Source organism: Podarcis tiliguerta (assembly GCF_965153285.1).
Source record: "Podarcis tiliguerta genome assembly, chromosome: Z".
In the NCBI taxonomy this organism is placed as follows: Eukaryota; Metazoa; Chordata; class Lepidosauria; order Squamata; family Lacertidae; genus Podarcis; species Podarcis tiliguerta.
Genome location: NC_139553.1, coordinates 33,274,531 through 33,297,496, shown reverse-complemented (window position 1 = coordinate 33,297,496; position 22,966 = coordinate 33,274,531). Strand labels below are relative to the sequence as shown.

Genomic DNA, 22,966 nt, shown 5'->3' with positions numbered 1-22,966 from the left:
AAGAGAAAGCTGGCTTAGAACTCTTCTCACGACGTTATAATTTGCAAAGGTGCAGGGAGCATTTTTCACAGAAAATCAGAAATACATTTAATCGTGTGCTCCCAAGAACATGTTGACTTCTGGCATATAGGCCAAGTTGTGCTGTGTGGCCCTGCTACATACGCAGGTCATCTCTAAATGATCCAAACCCTGTTAAAACTGAGGGGACACACTTCCAAGGAAAAATAGTTGGATTGGGTGTTGAATCCATTAGATTTACACATCGCAAAACCACTCAGTATTGGTGGTAGTGCCTTGAAGTTCTGCAGTTAGAACACACGCATAAGCTTCTCCTGTTCTATTTATACAGTTTGGTTTTCCTCTTCTTAATCCCACCTGAAGGATTCTGTGCAACTCAAAAGCTTGCTGTGTTTTTTGCCCAATACAGTTGTGAAGTATATATAATCTGAATCCAGGACTGACACAACAACTACCGTAATTTTCGCCCTATAGGACGCACCGTCCCATAAGGCGCACCTAGTTTTTTGGGGGGGAAATAAAGGAAAAAAATTATTTCCCCCCCAGGCGCGGGGTTGGGGAAGCCCGAGCTTCCCCCGACCCCAGCCCCCAAACAGGCAGCTCTCTGCAAGCCGTGGGAGCCCAGTGCTGGCTCCCGCTGCTAGCGGAGAGGTCCGCGAAGCCTGGGCGCGCTGAGCTCAGCGCGCGCAGGCTTCCGCATGCAGGCACCTCTCCGCCAGCAGCGGGAGCGCTCCCGCTGCTAGCGGAGAGGTCCGCGAAGCCTGGGCGCGCTGAGCTCAGCGCGCGCAGGCTTCCGCATGCAGGCACCTCTCCGCCAGCAGCGGGAGCGCTCCCGCTGCTAGCGGAGAGGTCCGCGAAGCCTGGGCGCGCTGAGCTCAGCGCGCGCAGGCTTCCGCATGCAGGCACCTCTCCGCCAGCAGCGGGAGCGTTCCCGCTGCTAGCGGAGAGGTCCGCGAAGCCTGGGCGCGCTGAGCTCAGCGCGCGCAGGCTTCGGCATGCAGGCACCTCTCCGCCAGCAGCGGGAGCGTTCCCGCTGCTAGCGGAGAGGTCCGCGAAGCCTGGGCGCGCTGAGCTCAGCGCGCGCAGGCTTCGGCATGCAGGCACCTCTCCGCCAGCAGCGGGAGCACTCCCGCTGCTAGCGGAGAGGTCCGCGAAGCCTGGGCGCGCTGAGCTCAGCGCGCGCAGGCTTCGGCATGCAGGCACGTCTCCGCCAGCAGCGGGAGCGTTCCCGCTGCTAGCGGAGAGGTCCGCGAAGCCTGGGCGCGCTGAGCTCAGCGCACGCAGGCTTCAGCATGCAGGCACCTCTCCGCCAGCAGCGGGAGCGCTCCTGCTGTTTGCGGAGAGGTCCGCGAAGCCTGCATTCGCCCCATAGGACGCACCCAGATTTCCCCTTCATTTTTGGAGGGGAAAAAGTGCGTCCTATAGGGCGAAAAATACGGTAATATAACAGCAACCGATATTATTCACAGGTCAATGCCATTCATGTGTAGTTGGAAAAACCACATTATGGTTTTCATATCAACACCGGCAGCGAAACGGAGCTTTAATTCTCTGGAACGGTGCTATATTACATCTGCTGTACTCTGTTAATTGCATTTTAGACACTCCCTCACTCCCAGCAGCTACAGGCTGTTGCACTCACTATTGGCTCTGGGCATTTGTGCAATGATGCAGAAGTTGCCTTGGCACCAACTCGGAGTAGGTAACCTTGAAAAGGCCAAGACTGTGCGAGTTTGGAGCTTTCTAGGGTGGAACTTGGCACAACATAATCGAAACAGAGAAAGCTATGGAAAATGTAGTCAGAGTAGGGAAAGGGGCAGAAATCTCAACTCAGCATGAGCAATCAGTACCTCCTTTCATCTCGGCTGTTCTTCAAAAACTCCTGTACAGGTGTGGGTGGTGATATCTTCCCATGTTGCTGGGGAATGAGCTCGAGGGGGCCTCCGGCAAAGTGCCCAGTGGTGGACTCATTTTATCTCCCATCCCATCTCTGCCCGCTCGGTCTCCTCGTCAACTACTCCCCACTCCCCACCCCAGTCATGGGCATCTCCAGATGCTACAGAGCCATATTAAAATGAGTATTATTTTCAAGGTATTGTAGGAGAATCACAAAGGTAAGCTACTTCCCACCACAGCAGTCAGATAAGCCTATAGAAAAGCACATAGAGTGGCAACTCCAGTGGGCCCTGGCAGTTGCCCATGGGTGCCAGGTGACATACCGGCTGGCATAAAACCCCCTAATGATTTCAACCCAGTTCAGGTGAGATTTCAACCAAAGCCCCTCAACTTACTCTGTTGGTGAGCCTAACCATATCTACCCCAAAGTAAGTCCTATTGAATTCAATGGGGCTTGCTGTCATGCAAGAAGGGTCAGGACAACAGCCTTAAACTGGTTTGATCATCATCTCCACTGTCCTGGGAGCACTGGGAACTGGGGCTTTTCTGAAGAGCCCAGGGATCCTTAACAGAATTCTCAGAACTGCTCATCAAACTATGATCCGGTCCAGCACTGGAAAACCATGACACTTAAGCCAGTAGAAAGCAGGCAGAAAGTACGCACTGCAGATAATTCTCTTACAGTGCAGTCCTAACCATGCTCACTCGGGAGAACATTATATTGAAGCTTACTCCCAAGTAAGTGGAGTTGGTTCCTATGCCACTCTGCTATGCTAGCTCTATAACCACGCAACAGTGCTTACTTTAACGCTGCTTACTTTAACGCTCAGATGAGCATGCTCACACCTGCCTTTTAATACCAGTCTACTCCCACATTAACTTCAACTGAGAGACCACCTCAGTGGGGATTAAACTACCGCTGTTCCTCTTTGTTTTGCAGACCCACCAAGCAGAAAAACAGCAATTATCACAAATTGCATTAAGTAATGAAGGATAGAGGACATTGCTTTTTGAAAAAAAGGACATTCTACCCTACCGTTTCTGCCCAGGAGTATTACACTTGATGCCGATGCCACTACCATCACCACCTCCTGAGTTTTTAACAGTTGCATGCCCAGCTACCTCCACCACCCGTTGCTTGAAACAACAAGAAGGGAGAGTAATGCTCTCGCATTCAAGTCCTGCTTATGGGCTTCCTACAGGCATCTGGTTGGCCACTGCGAGAGCAGAACACTGGAGTAAATGGGCTCCTGGCGTGATCCATCAGGGCTCTTATTGTGGTCTTATTTATATGCCGCAGTTCCCAAAACAAAGATGCAGAGCTAGGGAAAAATTCATAAGCCAGAGGAAATAGTGGGGAAAGTAATAGCAACAGGTACTGGGGAATGATTGCCAGGGAGGAGAAGGTAGTTCTTAGGGGGAGAGGTGAGGAAAGAACCAAGCAGAAAGGGACACATTTTCCCCTCTCCCTCTGAAGTAGGTGCACAAACAGCTTAGGGACATAGAAAATGCCTCACACTGACTCTGGCCGCTGGTTCAACCAGCTCACTACAGTCCACACTGGCTGATTATGACTGTCTAGGATTCCAGACAGGGGACCCTTTCAGCCCAACCTGGACATGCCAGGGATAGAATCTGAGACTTTCTGCATGCAGAGCAGATGCTCTATCACCAAGCTTCTTAGACCCCATGGTTACAGATCCTCCCTGCTAAGAACACAGAAAGTTACCTTGAACCACGTCTGACCACTAGGTCCATCAAGCTCAGTGCTGTCTACACAGACTGGCAGCAGCTCTCTGGGATTTCAGATGGGGCATTTCCAGCCCTTCCCTGGAGATGCCAGGGATTGAACCCAGGACCTTCCGCATGTTAACCAGATGCCCTACCACCTAGTTACATCCCTTCCCACCAACCTGGGTTCCAAACCTTCCTGGTCATTCCAGAACATAACACCTATGTGGGACAGGTGGGAGCTTTCTAAGAGCCCGTCACAGCCTGCAGTTGAGGTCTACTGCCATCTTACCTGAGGGACTGTGCACACCTAGCCACAGAAAGAGAGGCAAAGGAGGGAAGTGAAGGGAAATTCATAGCTGTTGGGTTTTGTTTTTTTAAAACAAGGTAAAACCTTGTTGATTTATCCCGGTGTTTATCTGGATGCTTTAATCTCCATCTCCAATCCATATGCAAACAAACCTGTGGTCACATATGCAACCAGCGAAAGCATAAAAGCTCTGTTGGAGCGGAGGGATGGAAAACAGCATTTCTCTCAAGGTATCGGCGCTGTTTCTCCTAAGCCTCTCAGGGAACAGAAAACAGCAGCAGAGGATGGTGCCCATTGGGACAGGCAGGGCAGGAGGCCAACAGTAGGTGGAGCCAGAGGCGATGACAGGCACAGCCAGCTCATTCTGTTCCCATTTTCTGCCTGAGTTCTACAAAGGCAACTGTGGGAAGCTGGCAGGCAATGCCACCCCTAGGGTTGTATGTGAGGAAGAAGGCAAGCAGCTGGGAGTGGGGTGGCTGAGGGCAGGCTGGGGTTGGCGGGGCAGTGCCCCATTTGCCCTGACAGATGCTGGAAAACAACGTGCCACTTTGGCTCTTCTAGAAATAGATCTAACCGCAAAGCATGGTTTGTGAATGTCCACACTGCAGTGCAGACCCAGAGAAAGATATGTGTGTTGTGTTGTAGTAGTGCTCTTCAAATCATATCAGGGCAACTTTTTATATGGTTGTGGTGATGGTGGTGATGGTACCCAACCTTCACCAGCAGGTCCCAGGAAACAAACAATTCAAAATGCAGTACTAAAAAACAACTAAATCAGTCACAGCCATAGGGTGGGTCTTCAAAACATGCATCTCAATAGCAAGGGCAAAGAAGCGTGTCCTTTGCATTTGCAAAAAGCTGCGTAGAGAAGGTGTCAGACTCCCATCAGTCCCAACCAGAATGGCCAATGGTTGGGAATGATGGTAGCCGCAGTGCAACAACATATGGAGGGCACTGTATTTGCTGCTCCTGTTCCATGCAAAATATTAAGACAAAAGAACTTTGGCAGCTGGTTCTCATAAATACACACATTCTCTCTCTCCTTTTCTTTAAACCCCCACAAAAATAATGATGGTTACCACCAGGGCAACCCCCCATAGTGCCACTGGGTCAACCAGTCAACAGAGGGAACAAATCCAGGCCATCCTAGCAGAGTGAGTGCTACAGCATCCCATGACACCCCCTGCCCTAACCTGGAAAATCCTAGAACTGTAGAGTTGGAAGGTACCTTGAGGATCATCTAGTTTAACACTCTGCAATGTAGGAAAGTAAGGTGGTGTCCAAGGGCTTATCTGTTAATCCTAATGGACTGCAAGACCAGCAACCTAGCAACTTGCAGCTGCTGGGAGAGCTTGGCTTTCTTTCTGTGCTGAGACAGACTGCCTGACACCTGGCCTGACTTCGGGCTGCACCTGCATGCAATCCATCTGCCTCTGATATATCAGATGTTCAGAGCCTGAGTCACTGGTCTGATATACCTGGTGCCAGGAGGCTGAACAATTGGGGGGAAAACAGCCTATGCAAGTTAGGTTTGCATAGGTTAATTTGCATTGGAAATTTTTTCTGATGCCTTAGGGAGTGCTCTGATTTAGCACATCTATTTTATTTACTAAACAAAGCTAAAAATGTTTGAAACTGCAAAGCCTGCCTAATATGCCCCATGCCTGAATTAAAGGGTTTATGGCCACATTCACACCATAAAGCACTTTGATACTACATTAAACAGGCATGGCATCTCACAAAGAATCCTATGATTTGTTAAGGGTGCTGAGAATTATGAGACCTCTATGACCCTCATGCACAGCGTTCCCTAGGAAGGGGGATTTATTATTAAACTACTTTGGGAATTGTAGCTCTGTGAGGGGAACAGGGGTCTCCTGGCAACTCTCACCATCCTTATCAAACTCCAGCTCTCAGAATTCCTTGGGAGAAGCCATGACTGTTTAAGGGCTGACGGGCCAACAGCAGAAAAAGCAGACATGTTGACCTTCAAAAGTACTACAACTTCCATCATCCCTGACTAGTGGGAATTGTGGTCCCAACAATATCTTGAAGTCACCACATGGGCAGCCCTTGGCCAACAGCATTTGCTCCATCATCTGACTCAACCTCATGTGAGACAAAACACAGGCAAGGGGCTCCTTGGACAACAGAGAAGCTTTATCAGACCTGTCCTTAAGCATCTATGTAGAGGAGACAGCAGTTAAAGGGCATAAAGGGGAGTGATTTTGCTGCTGTTGGTGCCAGAGTGAAGGGGTGAAAGAACTACTGTATCTGCCTTTACAGAGGAATTATGCAAGGACCAAGAGTTGTGTCATCAGTGTAGTGGGACCAACTCTATGGAACCTCTTCCCACTAGAAATCGGGCAGACATTGCCTGTGATAAATCTCTGGGCTCATCACCCGCCAAAAAACTAAAGTCATCATCAGTGTACCTGCTTACAAAGAAGTAAATCCATAGTCACCTGCATTTACCAAAAAAGACAAAAAACAAAGAGCGGAGCGGAGCAGGTCATAAATATTTCAACAGCTTCTCAGCTTTGTTATTCTGTTTAAAGCAGGAAACATGACAAAACCTTTGATTGTTTTACTTAATACCAAATAATAATTCAAAGAGCAACAAACCAGCGTTAGTCAAGGATGCCCAACAGAAGGGTTGTGAGCACAAATCCATGTGCATTTCGTTCTCCTAGCAGCGAAGAAAATGGCTTATCTCATGATAAAAGCTTCACTGTTTCACAGCATGTGGGTGTTTTCTCCCCTCCCAAGAAGGGGTGAAGCAAGGAAAATAATAATAAGACATTTCATCGTTCAAATATAAAAAGGACAGATGTAGGAAAATCACCCTCGGGGAAATTGGCTTCATTTCACTGAAATCCGCAACGGCTTTCATACTTTTCTTCCTTTTTTATGTGATGTGTTAGAGACACCTGATACATCAATGGTGACTGGTCCACCAACCTCAGTCCACCTAGCCCTCATTTGCCAGCCTCCTTACCTACAACCAGTCAAGGGTGTGGCAGCACAACCTGTCAGCTCCCCCCCCCCCTTAGTCTCAGTGTAAGATCCAGCAGGGAAGAAGATGGGGGTCACAACTACAATTAGCTGGATCTGCTTGTCATTGACTGCTCGGGCTCCCTGCCTTCCTCCCCACCAGTACCAATGGACACCAGCCACCAATGACGTAATCATCATGGTGGAACGTAGGGAGCTGCCTGATCCAAGAGAGGACTATTTCTCCACCTAGCCCAGAGTTTTCTACTCTGACTGACAGCAGCTCTCCAGGACCCTCAAGCAAAAGAGCATCTCTTCGATTCTCTCCTGTCTGATCATTTTAAGTGGAGGTGGCACAGGTTGAACCTGGAGCCTGCTACGCACAAATCTGTGTGATCCACTCACTAGAGCAATGGTCCTTCCATCTGGAAGCAAGCCATTATATAAAGGGAAAGCTCCCTCGGCTGCTGCTCAACAGGGCACGACAAGAACCAAGAGCTGGAGATTGCAGAGAAACAGGCTTCATAATAATTTTATTATTTATACCCCACCCATCTGGCTGGGTTTCCCCAGCTACTCTGGGTGGCTTCAGCTCATCGGGAGAAGAAATTTCCTAATGCAAAGAGCTGCCTCAGGAAGTGATAGGTTCTCCTATGCTGAAAGAGCATTCAAATGGCCAGGCAGCCATTTGCCAGGGATGATTTGAGCTGCAGCCTGCATTGCAGGTCCTAGGAACATAAGAAGCTCATCTAACCCAGCATCCTGTTAACACTTTGGCCAGTCCTTGGGGAAGCCCATGGGCAGGATGTGAGCCCAAGAGTACTATCCTCTCCTGTGGTTTCCAACAACTGGCATTCAGAAGCACTACTGCCCTCTGAAAGTGGAGGCAGAACACAGCTATCAGGATCAGTAGCCACTGGTAGCTTTATCCTCCACAAATTTACCTAGTCTTCTTTGAAAGCCACCCAAGTTGGCGGTTGTCACTACCCTTTGTGGGAGCAAATTCCACTGCTTAACTATGCGATGTGAAAAGAAGTTTCAACTGGAAGCTGTCCGCAAGTTTACATCGAGCAAGGGCCTAGGTTGATGACCTTCATGATGCCCCTTCCGACTTTGTGATTTGAAAAAGCTCTGCCCGTTCCGTCAAGTAGTGCTGATGCTCACCTAAGTAACCCTGTAATCAAACCACGAGGCTCTTGAATTTCATTTGGATTTTATAATACCTTATTTATAGCAGCTTTAAGTATTGAAATTTGCATCCGAACTCCTCCCAAGGTGTTTGAGACACTGCACATGTAGTCACATCCAATAATAATAATAATAATAATAATAATTTATTTATTTATACCCCACCCATCTGGCTGGGTTTCCCCAGACACGCTATGTGGGTAGCACTATGGCTCAGAGGCAGAGCACCTGCTTTGCATGCAGAAGGTCCCCAATTCAGTCTCCAGGTAAGGCTGGGAGAGACACCTGCAAGAAACCCTGGAAAGCTACGGCTGCCAGTCAGTGTGGACAATACCGAGCTAGATGAAGCAATGTCCTCAGTAGAAGGCAGCTTGCTATGCTCCTGTTTGAGATAGAGCATGATTGGCCTGGGGTCATCCAAGGCTGAGAAAGGACTCAAACCCAGGACTCCTGAGTAGTCCAACCACTATACAGGTGATTCACATTTTACCTGAGAGTTTGGTTCTGTGGGTCCACATATATACACAAAAATGTGTAGAACCAGCAACCACCGGAACTGGGCCACACATAAGAAGGCTGCTTACTCAACTTTGGAAAGGAGGTGTGAGGGCATCCCATAGCCCTCTTTCCACCTTCCCAAAGCCTGCTGAGCACGTACCTAGCTTTGAAATGGTGGTATAAGGGCTCTGCCAGCTTCCCAAAGCTTGCTGCCTTCTTAAAGCCCAGTGCCACCTTATCAAAAACCGCTGAGAACTTGCCTGGCTTTTGGAAGGCAGCACAAGAGTTCTGGTCTAAGAGCTCTAGCAGAGTCCCAAAACCCTCCCACCATCTTCCCAAACCCTGCGGAGCGCTTGCTTGGCTTTGGGAAGGCAGAACTTCCCAAAGTCCAATGAGTGCAAAGCCTCATGAGTGTGAGAACTTTGCCTGCATCCAAGAGCCTTTCTGCCAACTTTCCCAATGCCCGCTGAGTGCTTGCCCCATTTTGGAAAGGAGGTCCGAAAGCTCTAGTTGCCTGGCTTTGAAATGGCAGCATGGGAGCTCATGCCAGAGCCCTCCTGCTGACTTCCCAAAACCCAGTGAGTGCTTGCAGCTGATAAGTGCAGGAGCTCTGGCAAGCCCAGGAGTGCTTGACTTCCCATAGTCCAGTAAGTGCTTGGCTGTGGCGAAAGGGTTCTGGCATTGCCCAAGAGTCTCTGGACCACCCAATTTGGTACCGCCTCCCCAAACTCTGCAGAGCGCTTGCCTGGCTTTCAGAAGGCAATGCTTCCCCAAGCCCAGAGAATGCAAAGCCCCATGAGTGTAAGAACTCTGCCAGCACCAAATGGCTTTCTGCCACCCTCCAAAGCCCACTAAATATTTGCCTGGCTTTGAAATGGTAGGGCGAGGGCTCTGGCCGTGTCCCTGAGCCCTCCCACAATAAAAGTCCAGGGAGCACAGCCCACATCCTTCGCAAAGCCCAGATCCGCCTTCCCAAACCCTACTGAGCACTTTGGGGGGGCGGCACCAGGGCTCAGTGTCCAACAGCAGTCGTGGACTTCAAGCTCTCAAATTTCAGCAGTGCCCTGTGCAACACTTCTCATGCTCTGTTCTACTGCGTTGTTGAGGCACCCCCTGCAGTGTGGCACCAAGTGCAGGCAAACCCAAAGTGTGTCACCCCAAAACTGCCTCTGCCATGAGACCTCCCGCTGCCTTCCCAAAGCCTGGAGAGAGTGAGAGCTCAGGGTGCTTGCTAAGGAAGAAGGTGTAGTGTCCCAGAGCCCTCCCCAAAGTCTGGTTTAACCTTCCCAAAATCTGCTTGCCTACATTTGGCAAGGCAGTGAGAGCTCTAGCAGTAGGGCATGTTGAGTTTTTAGCTTTCAAATTCCAAAGATGAGAGATGCTGAAAATGACTTGGGAATTCAAGATATTTTGGTTAAATTAATACAAATTTGTTCTGCCTGGTAAGAAACACGTTTGTAAGATTGCACAGAAATCATTAAAAATGACTGCCAAGTACTCGTGGTTATGATACATATTATTATTATTATTTCACATTATCTGACATTTTCAGAAGGTAAAATTAAAATTCTTTGGTTTTCTGAAAGCAGTTTGTGTGCTCCTCCATCAAACGTAGACTGATCAAGGCTAATGCTTTCCAATCACAAAAACAATGGCAGATTTGAATTCATCACACCCCAAAAACTTATTTTTAAGACCCTTCACTAAATAAATTTGCAAAAGTTGAGTTTTTCCCCTAAAATGGCATGCCTTACTCTGGCAGTGCCCATGCGCCCTTCTGCTCCCTTCCCAAAACCCAGTGCCAACTTTACAAAGGCCGTGCTTGTTTTGCCTTGAGAAGGCAGCTTGAAGGCTCTGGTCCCAGAGTCCTCTCACCACCTTCCCAAAGCCTGGTGCTGCCTTCTCAAAACCCGCTGAGTGCTTGCTCAGCTTTGGGAAGGAGGCGCTCCCACTGCCTTCTGAGAACTCTGGCAGTTTCCCATCAGTGGTGGACCTTGCGCAAAGCTGCAATTGCATAAGTTAAATAAGCGTAAGATGCGCGTTACTTGTACCATCCTGGCTCAAATCAATCAAAGGATGTTTAGCTGAGTAACCGTGTTTCTTGCACAGCCCAGACAGTGCCTTTTAGCTCAGAGCTAAATCCCATTTAGTTCATCAAGGTTTTTCCCAAGTCAGTATGCTCAGGATTGCAACCTTAATCAGTTAACAGGATGAATTTCTGATCAAATCTCAATAAACTTGCAGTTCAGTAGCCTGAATTAGTGAAAGAAAACAGAGATAGCTTAACATGTGCAAAATAGAAGCGATCACCCATCGCTGGGCTGTTTGAAGGGAGGGTGTCCCCCACTTAGATATTTTCCCTAAGTGTTTTGGTTTTGTATGTTTTTTTTTACTTCTGCAAACATTGGGGTTCTCCCCCCACCCCAAGCTTGTCTTTCCATTTATAAAAATTAAAATAAATAAATACAGTGGAGCAATGGACTTATTTTTAAACCCATGCTTCTTGAGACACTTCTCCTTTACCATGCATTTGTAACTAACATAGTCAGAATTAACATCCTGTTCATAAACAGAGTCAGAGGATGAGGACAGGATGATGATGATGATGTCACTAGCAGGGACAGCCATGTTTCATGAAGACAGAAGAAAGGAAGAGTAGCCCGAAGAAAATCCATGCCTATCTGTGTCTTACGTGGTGACATCTGGCCACCAATTATACAATATCAATATGCAATATCAACATTCAATCGCTACTTAAATTAAGAAAGCTTAATCTGCATTCACAACCTGTGGTAAATGCTCTTGTTTAAGTTGCAGGGTGACACCTGAAAAGATCCAGATCTGCCACAGTAAGACAATGATGATGGGTCACATAAAAAACCCCAAACTATAAAGCCGAAATTAATTCTTTAGACATTATTTTTACATGCACACATGCACATTGTTGGGTCAACATAATGTAAGGGTGGGAAGCCTGTGGAACCGTGGCTGCTGCTGGACTACAACTCCCATCAGTCCGGATTACTCCTGGGACTGATGGGAGCTGGTGTCCAACAATATCTGGGTGGCTATTGGTTCTCCAAACCTGGTTTAATGGAAGGAACCAACGCCAACAGCTCCACTTAAGACAAGTACAGTGGTACCTTGGTTTGCATACGTCTTGGTTTGCATATGTTTTGGATTACAAACACATCAAACCCGGAAGTGCGTGTCCCGGTCTGCAACCTTTTTTTAAATTACAACCCTTTTTTTTTTTATTACGAACAAAAAAAATTTGGAGGCCCCATTTGGCAAAAGCGTGCCTTGTGTTACAACCTGTTTTGGTTCACAAACGGACCTCCGGAACAGATTACGGTTGTAAACCAAGGTATCACTGTAGTCCTAAAGTATGTCATAGAGTGAGAACCTAAGAACTACTTTCTGCCTCAGATCAAGGATTTCTGAGTCTTCAGATGGCCTGGGAAGCCCACAATCATGGCATGGAGCCAACAGCACTCCCTTGTTATCCATCCCCAAGAGCTATTACTCAAGTGATCTATGAGGACCATGAATATGGAAGTCCTGTATTGCCATCAGGACCACTAGCCACCATTGGCAGACTTCCTCATCCTCCATGAATATGTCAAAACATTTCTTAAAGCCATCTAAACCTAGGTCCAGCTAACCCAGCATTCAACTTCCAACCAAAGTCAAGACACATGATGCTGGGCATTCACAAGCAGACCATGAAGGCAATGCCCACCACCCCTTATGAGGGAAAGCTCAACATTTCTCAAGTCCCGCCCCCTCCACACTCACCTCCGGAAGTGGCATCCCATTGATGATGAGATCTGGCTGCTGAGGGCTCTGGCCGGTGAAGGTGTGGTGGTAGATATGGTTGGACCCCGTGTTCCTGTTGTTTTGGTTTTCTACGTTGAGGAAAGTGCTTTCAGATCGGCGGCAACCCAGAGGCAAGGTCTGCTGGTGGTAGTCAAAGTAGTTGAGAGATGATGTGAGGGAGGAACAACTCACAACGTTCATTTTATCGGTCTCCTCTACATCCCGTGGCACCAGGCGGATGTCATTCTTGCTGATTTTTTTCTTCTTGTTCGATTTCTTTTGGTGCCCATAGGAGTACTCTGCAATTCTGCAGGACACAAGAAAGCAAAGTGAGTATCTTACTTCATCCTCAAAAAAAGACTGTATACTAGTCAACAGAGAATCCCAAAGGACTGGTTGCCCATCCACCTGCAGGGTCATCGACTTGGCTCTTGTGATAACGGAGGGTCTTTATTTTTTCACAGGCATAAAGTTTGTTGGTCAGACACATAAAGACAACAAGTGAGGAATAAGGACACACACACAAAAAGTTCCCTTGGCTTTGTCTGCTGCTTAGAATTGTTGATATCTAGTTACCAGAGATATAGTTCAGCCTGCAGAAAAGGGAAGAAAATAATTTATGTAAAAATCCATGAAGTGAAAAGTGAATGCATTTCCATTGGTAATAAGGATCTGAAAAGTTATTTAAACGGATTAATATAAAACGTGAAAAGCAGGGAGAGAGAAAAAAACCAGCAGAGAAAGGAGCAGTTCTGTTTGCGGTTCCCAATAGCAATAAACCTGACACAAACTTATTGCCCGACCTCCCCTGTAGGTGTGTTGTAAAACTATCAAATGCAAACTTGTGAACAGCCACTTGTCTGGTCACCTGCGGTGAGTAAAACAGTGGCCACAAAGTCGGGTGACCTTTTAAAGCAGTTTGGTGGGCCAGTAAGCATTTCTGTGGGCAAGTCGATTTTTGTGAACTTGTGGACCAGGATGCAACATCCGTCTTGAAAATGTTATTGCATCTGTAGGCTGCCTTTTCTTTTCAGTTTCGTTTCTCCTCATCGCATCTGGCCAGTCAGAACCTTTCCCTCAATGCCAGCTCTTTCCTGCTCCCTTCAAACTTAACATTCCTGTTGGCTACTGTTTTTGTTTTGTTTGTTTTTTGGCAGACAAAGGTGTTGCGCTTCAGAAGGAGAAAATTATCTTTTTGACCTTCAATCGGTTTACAGAATGTAGGTCTGCTTTGTCTCTTGTACACAAGGAAAGAAGGTAAAGAGTGGGGGAGACAGAGGAGTGGAGTTATCAGTAAACAAGGACCAGAAAAATAATTAAAAACATGACCGCATTCAGCGTTATCTCAGTAAGTCTAGATTGAAGTAACCGTAGCTTGGTATTACCATTGGGGACTGTGTATCGTTATCAGTGCCACACAGATGTAGATATGCAGAGAAGATGCCAGGCACTGCAGTCTTCCGAAAGAAATCAGTTCAACTTTAAGCAAGGCCTGAAAATACTTGTTTCCAAAAGTGGGGTCCACTTAACTTTCAGAATTGCCTGGCTTGAAAATCCAGGAACTGTAATGATGAAACCACAAGAGGAAGTAACCTGAGAGGATCTTTCCACCTTACATAAGGATGTTGCTTATATTCTTACCTAATTGATAGCAGGGGAGTTTGACCAGGGTGGCGAACGACACTAAGCCAGAAAAAGTATCTTTACCTCTCATCACATGCATCGAGTGAAAGAGCACTTTTTATTAAACTCCCCTGGCACATTTGTATTTATATAGCTTCACTGAAATATAGGACACTTTAAAGAGCAATGCAACCCAGGATGGAAGGGAGGAAGGAAGGAAGGAAGGAAGGAAAGTTTGCCTGTTCCCAAGGTATTATCATGTAAATTTCCTGATAGTAGTGGAAAGATATCAAAAGAAAGGGACACATAGTTCTGCATTCCAAGTCAGACCAGTGGGCCAGCTAGCCCAGGATGAGCTATTCCGCTTGGCAGCAGCTTTTTAATATGTCAGGCAAAGAGAAGTCTTTTCCCCATCACCTGCTACCTGAAATCGCTTGACTGGGGATACCAAGGATTAAACCTCAGGCCTTTTACATGTTGCAAAAGCTTCTATTCTACCACTGAACTAAAGAACCCTCCCCTAGAGCCAAGGTTAATGGATTACTGAGAGAACAGTGGACTGGAAAAGGAAAGGGTAATAGGAGATGAATGTCAGAAGATGCTGATTTTAAAAAAAAGAATGAGTGGAAGAGAGAGATAGGAATCCAAATTGAACACACTGGAGGTCTGAAAATCAGACACAGCAGGCTGATGTGCAGCCATCAGAACCGAGCCAGTGGGACTAAAGAACACTGCCCAGCTCCTGACACTCGTCATCTCCTTCCACCCCTCCCTCCGCTCTTTTCCACGGAAAATATACGTTGCACCAAGAATGCTTCTCTCCATTCACTTTCAAAGCTCTTCTGGTGTGGCTGTATAAAAAGCTGGTTTGTTCCTCACTCTGGTCAAGAAATGTTCCTCCCAGTGTACATCTCTATACATTTTCGAAAACCCCAAGTGTGGGGGAAGAGATCCAGACACATGAAAATGCCTTAGCTGTGTTTGCCTAAATCTTTCAAGTTTGAAAATGCAGAATCTAAAATTTTGCCTGCACGCATTTGTTCTGCTGTCTTATTGGAGGGTGGTGATGGTGCAGTTTCCTCCTATTGACCAATGATTTAATTAACACACACTTCATTAATCCCTGAGCCATCACACTAAACCAACTGGTTATACAGAAGTGCAAATCTGTTAGTGGCGTTGACACAACTGTAAATTCTTTTTTCCTGCTTATGTTCAGTGCCTGCCCTTGCTTAATGGACCAAGATGGAAAAGAAATTCAGCATATTAGCTCTCATTTAAAAGCCAAGTAGCTCCCTAGAAGAGTACATCTAATGGTTTTATTTTCGCAGCTGATTTTCCCTATGTGCACACACTAACACACATGTACACACACAGGTATGTATGCATCTGTGTGCGCGCACACACAAAACCCTGGTGCCCATTGTAAAAATGAATGAAAGAGAAACTCCAAGCTCTCAGTCATCATTATATCGGTATAAATAAAACTTTAAAAGGCTGCACATTCTCCCAGATTCTCCAAATTGCCTGAGGCATTTGTATGTTTCAATAGAGAGGGCAAAATTAATTTCCATCCCTTCCATCAGAAATGACTTAGGACTGAAGGAACGGAGAAGTCACGGCTATTTCGCTCGTAACAGGATTAAACCATTTATGAGCCACCGCAGCTGCTCCTTTATGGCGCCCAATTGATATTCATGTGCGGTTAGCGTTTGTCTACTAACTTGTGCAACACAGAGAATAGCAAGAGACAGACAATAATCGCCTGGCTGTTACATATTCAGGGGACTTCAATCCACATCTTAAGCTTTCAAATACAGGCGGGGGGGGGGGTTCATGCAGAGCCCCGCATCTCGGACTTAAAAAGATCACCGAACAAAAGTGTAACAAAAATAAGACAGCATTATTTTAAGTGTCAGGAAAGAGCTATGGACAACCTTTTGACTTAGCAATCAATTGGGCTTAAAGTTGTGGGGGTTTTTTGCCGGGGTGATGAGTAAAACAGATGGCTTAGCTGTTGTTTTCTCTTTGCAAAACCTGCAGCACAATTTCCTAGCACTCGCCTTCCCTCTCTCTCTTTCTCAAAAAGACAATTTTAAAAAAGGCTTCCGTGGTACATTTCTAGCTGAACCTTGCTTTCTTTCATCTCCTGTTCTGCCAGCTCCCTGTTCCTTACCTCCCAGAGAAAACAAGTGCAGCTCTAAAAAGCACCCACAGTGACCTCATCTGGTGGGGACAGGCTATTGACAGGACTGAGGAGGCCCTTAAAAAGCAATGTCCACCCGTGGCAACTGCCGTGAGTATGGGTTTATTCATCACTACAGCACCTACTCCCAAACTTCCCCCATGGAGAATCACTCCAGTGATTCTCAAAAAAAAAACACCCTAACAATACACCCCAGCAATTTGTCACATCCAAGCCTGAGCAGAGCTCCATAGAAGCATATATCCACACCTACATGCCAAAAGGCAGCTGCAATCCTTCCCTTGTTCTTTTTCTTGTACTAACGTTTTATGTACTTTGGGGAGGGGATGTGTGTGGGACTTCTACACACACACACTTTCCAAAGATAGGCGAAGTACAGATTTAAGACTGATCCCAGCTGGCCTGTTTTAGATTAAGGGTAATTTGTGCCAAGCCATCGTATTAGATCCACTTCACTAACTGGGATTTGGGTGTGTGTGAACACATTTTTTTAAAAAAAAAAAAGTCGGCCAGGAATTGGCCGTGGGTATTTTATGTGGAGCGACTTGATGCCTTCCTTTGGTTTGCAGTAAATTTTATTTTGTTTTAAATGGCACGCTATAAAGGCCAGGCACTAAATTCTCTTTATTTTTTTTTCTGGTACCAAGAAACAGACAGACTTTACCTGCAATTGTAGGTCCTGATTTCTTTGTTATCCCGTTTGCACTTTACTGCTACAAAGATCATGGTGACAAACAGAATGGCAGCAATGGAACCCAGGGCGATAATAAAAATCAGGGACAGGTTAACAGATCCTATGGATTCCTGGGCATCCAAGGATGGAGAAAGATATATCAAAATCAAGGCAGAAGCTGAAAGAGATGTTTTCCCATGGTCGTGGGCGACCACAATCAGCTCATAGGCAGTCTTTGAATTTTCCCCAAATGCTCTGGTGGTTCTTATTTCACCATTGACCTGGTCTATCTCGAAAAATCCTCTATCTCCTTCTGCCATCTCATAGGAAAGTCTGCCATTCTCCCCTTCATCATAATCATCTGCCTTGACCACCGTCACCAAGTAGCCAACCCCAGCATTCCTGGGGATGTAAACTTCTGCAGTCCCATTGACTAGAGTAGGAGCGGTTATCACAGGGGTGTTGTCATTGACATCCAGGACAATAACTCGGATAGTGGCATTGCTTTGCAAGGAGGGGTTGCCTCCGTCTTTGGCCAAGACCTTGAACTCAAAAGACTTGGTTTGCTCGTGGTTGAAGGATCTCAAGGCATAGATGTCTCCCGAGTTTGGGTTGATGGAGACATAGGTGAAGACAGGCATGTCCCTGACTTGGGATGGTACAATCTGATAGGAGACGCTGCCGTTAAGGCCTAGATCAGGATCCCTTGCAGAAACTGAAAGGAGGTAGGCCCCAGGGGTGTTGTTCTCCTGCACAATGACCTGGTAGTAAGGTTTGGAGAAATGAGGGTGGTTGTCATTCTCATCTGTGATCTTGACAGTGAAGGATTTGGTGGCCTGCAAAGTTGGGATCCCATTGTCCTTAGCCTGGATGGTGAGGTTGTACTGGTCCCTCTGCTCCCTGTCCAAACGCCCATCCACCAGGATAGTGGAGAAGCTCTCGTACTCTTGCAGGCGGAAGGGCACACTGCCCAACAGTTTGCACTGCACCCGGCCATTGGCACCAGAGTCCCGGTCAGATACTCTCACCAAGGCAATAACGTAGCCTGGAGGCGCATTCTCACTGACCTCAACCAACTCGCTGTTGACAGAGAGCAAGTTAATGAGAGGGGGGTTGTCGTTAGCATCCTGCACAGTGACAGTCACCTTGCAATGCGCAGGGATGGAACTGGGGCCAAGATCTTTGGCCTGCACATCCAGTTCGTAGGCATGGCCTTCCTCATAGTCAATTGCACCACTGACCGTGATCAGGCCCGTCTGGGGGTTGATTTGAAAGAGGTCCCTGGCCTTTTCAGACACAAAGCTGTGAATGGAATACAACACTTGCCCATTGGTGCCCTCATCAGGGTCTGTGGCGTTGAGGCGGATGACAGGCGTGCCAGGGGGAGCGTTCTCTGGCACGCTCACTGTGTAGGCGGGCTCTTCAAAGAGAGGGTTGTTGTCATTTGAGTCAAGGACCCTGATGTTCAACTCCACAGTGCCAAAGTTGGGTGGGTCACCCCCATCCAAAGCTGTGATCATGTAACTGTAATGAGACTGAGTCTCACGATCCAGGCTCTTCTCGACCACCAGCTCAGCAAAGCGGGAACCATCTCCACGCACCTTGGTCTCCAAGCCGAAGAGGTCATTGGGCGTGATCTCATAGCTCTGCACCCCAAAGCTGCCCGAGTCCGGATCGTAGGCACTCTCCAATGGTACCCTGGTCCCCGGGCTGGCAGCCTCAGAGATCTCCAGTGCGATTTGGTCTGTGGGGAAGCTGGGCGCGTTGTCGTTTAGGTCTTTGATCTCCAGCTTGATCACACAGATCTCCATGGAGCTGGACATGACCTCCAATGAGATCACGCACTTTAGACTCTGCCTGCAAAGTAGGTCCCGGTCAATCTTCTGTTTGGTGACCAGTAACCCCGAGCCAGGGTTGATGTCCACCAGGTGTGGTGCAGAGTTGGAGACCACGCGGAAAGCGGTGGGCTGCCGGGGATCCAGCACAAAGCCTGCGTCTCGGGCATCTTTGGCGATGTTGGCGATGACGGTGCCGGCTCTCTGCTCCTCCTCCACTGAGTACTTCAGGTTGATCAGGGCTCCAGCCCGAGTCCACAAGAGAAGGAGCAGCAAACGGAGCAGTGGGCACAGAATATCCATAGCTCACGGCTCAGTGCACCCACTGCCTCCTCCTCCCCTTCCCTCTTGTTGCCTGTTGATTTTGCGGCTGGAGGAGAGAGGGAGGGATTTGGGCTTACTAGTTTGGGGTTTGTTTCAGCGATAGATAGAAAGAAAGGAGCGAATCAGAAGGAGAGGCAGGGGAGCTGGACAGGGTGGGTGGCTGGGGGTTAATCAGGAGAAGGAAAGGGAGACTTTGGATGTGGTTACTTTAAGAGCTAATTGCTTTTTGCTTCCCTGCCACAAATCTTTCAGCCTCAGTCCCTAGAATAAGCAACACCACCTAAAGAGGGGAGAGAAACACTGAATCCTTATCTTCCACTCAGCCAGGTCAAGGAGAGTTCTAAGTTACAGCACAGCTCTATTCAATTTTTTTTTTTGGGGGGGGGGAATCACAGACACACACACATCCTAAGTGCAGTCTGTATATTGGAGAGGCGCCTCAATTTACTTGCACCTGGCATGCGCAAATCTCTTTCTCTTCTTGCCCCCCTTTCCTTCACTTCCACTCCCTTCCCCCCCAAAATTGTACAGACCTTTATGCAAAACGCGGACTCTCTGGGGAAGCCTCCGCTTGGCGAAGGTGTTCAGATACCCGGAGATTATTATTTTAGAAAAATGACAGTAATAAAGAGCGGCTGAAATCGGGATGTAGAGAGGGAGGCTAGGCGGAAAGTAAGGCTAGGGCATGCGGAGGAGGGGCCGTAAGGAAGGGGCCACTAGCAGAGGCAAAAATCCTTGTCCGGTCATGTCACACGAGCGAAACCGGCCCTGGGTGGGAAAGGAAGATCGGGCGGATGGGGTGGCCTGGGAGGCGCGGGTGGGGAAGGAGTCAGCTCGGCAAAATCAGAAGGCAGAGAGAGCGTCTTCTTAGAGAACTGCCGCCGAAGCACCTCCGTGCACTAGATGAGAAAGCGGAGGCAATGTCATCCCCAAATTACAAGCTAAACTAAAGGGGGGGGGGGAGAGAGGAAACACAAGCAAGGGGGGGGAGGGCACCCTGTATCACAGTACCCACCTCCTCACCTCGGTGTGCAAAACGAGGAACTGCTGGTGGATGGTATTCCGTGGTTTAAACGGGGGTGGGGTAGAAAGGAAGAAGGAACCACCGCTGACGGCTCTGCGCTGGGCGGGAGGCACGAAGCAGGGCGGGGGGGGAGGGAGAAAGAATCAAAGGCGCCGCTGTTGCAATCCTTCGCCGGGGAGACTCTCCTTTCTCCTCTTCTCTCTCCCCATGATTATTTCGCGTTCGGCATCCTCCGGGCCGCTAGTCGCCAACGGGAACAAAGCGCAGGCGAGGAAAGTTTGGTTGCAAACCTCATCGTCCTTTTGCAAACTGTGGAGGGAGGAGGGAGAGGAGGAGCGGGGGGACAACTCTGGAGCTCCGGTGGAGCAGGAAGCCAGGTGGAAGAATAAATATAAGAATCCCTTGCAAAGAAGAGCTAAATTGGTGGATGCTGCCCCCCTCTCTCTCTCTGTCTCTCTTTAATGTTAAGTTCTCTGGAAGCCAATCCGCGGCTCCACCAGGCGGGCTGCGGGCGCCTTTGCAGAGGCCAGCCAGACCGCAGTGGCTTGCATCGCTCTCCAGCGGGTCAGCTCCTCGGTCCGCCGCTTCTCCCCCTTCTTTTTTCTTTCCTTTTCCCTTCCTTCTCTGTTTCCAAATTTTAAATTTCACTACCCTCTCCCCCTGCCCGACTTTTGCAAGCGCCGGCTTCTGCCTTCCTCCACCACCACCTCCTCCTCCCCCCACCAACCCGGCGCGCACTGCTGCTGCTTCTTCTGCTGCTGCTGCTATTATTGCTGCTGCCGCTGCTGCTGCTGCAAACTGCTGGCCGCACGCGAGCTAGAGACACAGCGGCTCCGGTCCCGAGCTACGGCAGGGCTTCAGCCAATCGGAGCCCGGGGAAGCGCGTTCCAAGCCGAAGGGGCGGGGCCCGGCGAGGAGGAAAGGGGCGGGGCCCAGCGGGCGAAATGTACAAGAGTGGTACCCAAGGGAGCGAGAGATAAGAGTACCCTTTTCGTGTGTGGGCGCGCGCACGCCGAGGATGCAGCGAAGAGGAGTCACTCTGCAGGGTTCTCCAGGGAGGCAACTGGCTTCCCCTCTCTGCTGTCATCCCCCCACCACCACCACCCCTTTAGAAATAATGATGGGGCAAATCTAAGATTTGGATATTTCATTTCGTTTCGTGATTTCCCACCCCCTCCTGTAGGTTTGACTAACGTTTGTAGCGATCGGTGTTTGTTGTTTTGTTTTTCTAAGGCTGTTTTGTGAAAAGCACTTGTTCAAATATCATGAGACGGCTGGGAGTTTGCTCGGGGCAAAAATCCTGCAACGTTTTCCTTCCCTTTAAAACTTGCAAGGGCACGGAAACTGCTTGATGATTAACCTGCTTCCACACGCACAAACAGCCTTCTTTTCGGCGCAGAAAGAGAGGAGAAGGAGATCGGCAAAAGCAGACAGTACTAAGGGCGGCTGGCGGGGGAGGGGGGGTCGGTTGCTAAAGAAGTGCTCGCTCGGCTCAAACCCCGTGCGTTGTTACACAGAAGTAAATTTCACTGTGTTCGGTAGGGCTTTTCAGCAGGAGTTAATATTAAGCACACGACGACCTTGTAAGGTAGGCTATTCTAGGAATGGTTTCCCAAACACCTGTGAGCTCCGTTGCTTAGCTGAGATTTGAACCTGTTTCCATGCAAACACCTTTAGCCCCTGACACTATACTGGCTCTCGCAGGCAAATTTAGGGGAGCGCAATCAGTTCGGGCGCACTGGGCGCAGAGCCTCGGGGGCAGCGCAACTATTATTAAGAATGGAGCGCAAGAGGGGGGACGGGTTTGGGCGTCGCACAGGGCGCCGCTGGAGTTAGAGACCCCAAGGTCCGCCACTGTGACGCTTCTCTTTGCTGTTTGAAGCCGGCTACCTGAAAGATAACGTGGTGATTTGGAGAATTATAAGTAGATACCTGCCTGCCTGCAACAAGTAATGCTTATTCTATCGCAACGCGCTTCAAGAAAAAATAAACAGGCAAACCTTTTATTTTGCGGAAAACCATCATGGATGCAACCATGCAAATAGAGATGTCCTCTGAATAGCCTTTCTCCCCCACCTGATTTGGGGTTCAATGTAACTTAGAAGTTTGCATCTTTTAAACTACTGTTGTGTCCAATAAAATCTCACCACCCCACCAATTCCGAGACCACCCCTGCCTTTATTGCAGTGGGCAGGATGCTAGTGGCTTTAGTTTAAACTCAAATATTTCTGTTGTCCAAATCTGTCTTAATCCCAAACATGGGAATGTGTCTTGAATGAGGTCAGCACTCCTTAATGAATTTAGCACTATAAAAAGAAGAAGAGAGGACACCTCCTCCAGCCCCCCTCCTCCTCATTGTCTGTGCTTGTTAATTACGGTCACCGATGAATAGAAAGCCAGGGTTGTAAGAGCTCTTCCATGACTTGCTTTCAAACAAGCTGAATCCTTAAATCAATGAAACCGAAAAGTATGCTTATAAATCAATCAGACTGCCTTGGGAATTGATTTCACTGAACAAGGGCCTTGTCTGGACTTCTTTCTGTTTGATTTTAGTTTAGTTAGGCTCAGTATATTGCTTTCTGTGGTTTGTATATTTCAATTCTGGCCCTTTCTTTAAGAATGAAAGAGAATGCAGGCATTTAAAGGGAACAAATGGGAGGGTTAATTGCTAGCCATCTGCCCCACAGTGCAGGTATTTTTTCCACACTAGAACAAACAAGAGTTTTGAAGCTCTTGAGGACTCTAAACATATAAAGATATTTTTGGTCCTTCTTTGCATCTTAGCTTATACGATCAAAATTTTCTCTTGGAAATAGCAGAGAGTGAT

At 48.1% G+C, this 22,966-nt stretch overlaps 2 protein-coding genes across 3 annotated transcripts in view; one reads left to right on the top strand and one right to left on the bottom strand.

Annotated features, from left to right (window-relative positions):
- PCDH19 (protocadherin 19) overlaps positions 1 to 20,124 on the bottom strand; it is a 140,777-nt gene extending 120,653 nt beyond the window's left edge. For both annotated transcript variants that reach the window (XM_083424299.1, XM_083424300.1), the window contains exons 1-2: positions 16,948 to 20,124; positions 12,434 to 12,761 (exon numbers count right to left, since the gene is read on the bottom strand). In XM_083424299.1, coding sequence (XP_083280425.1) covers positions 12,434 to 12,761; positions 16,948 to 19,094 — 2,475 coding nt within the window. In that variant the 5' untranslated portion in view covers positions 19,095 to 20,124. The remainder of the gene's footprint in view (positions 1 to 12,433; positions 12,762 to 16,947) is intronic.
- The window catches only part of LOC310669890 (tigger transposable element-derived protein 1-like), a 406,885-nt gene that overhangs the window by 168,199 nt on the left and 215,720 nt on the right, over positions 1 to 22,966 (top strand). The gene's annotated exons all lie outside the window — the stretch shown is intronic.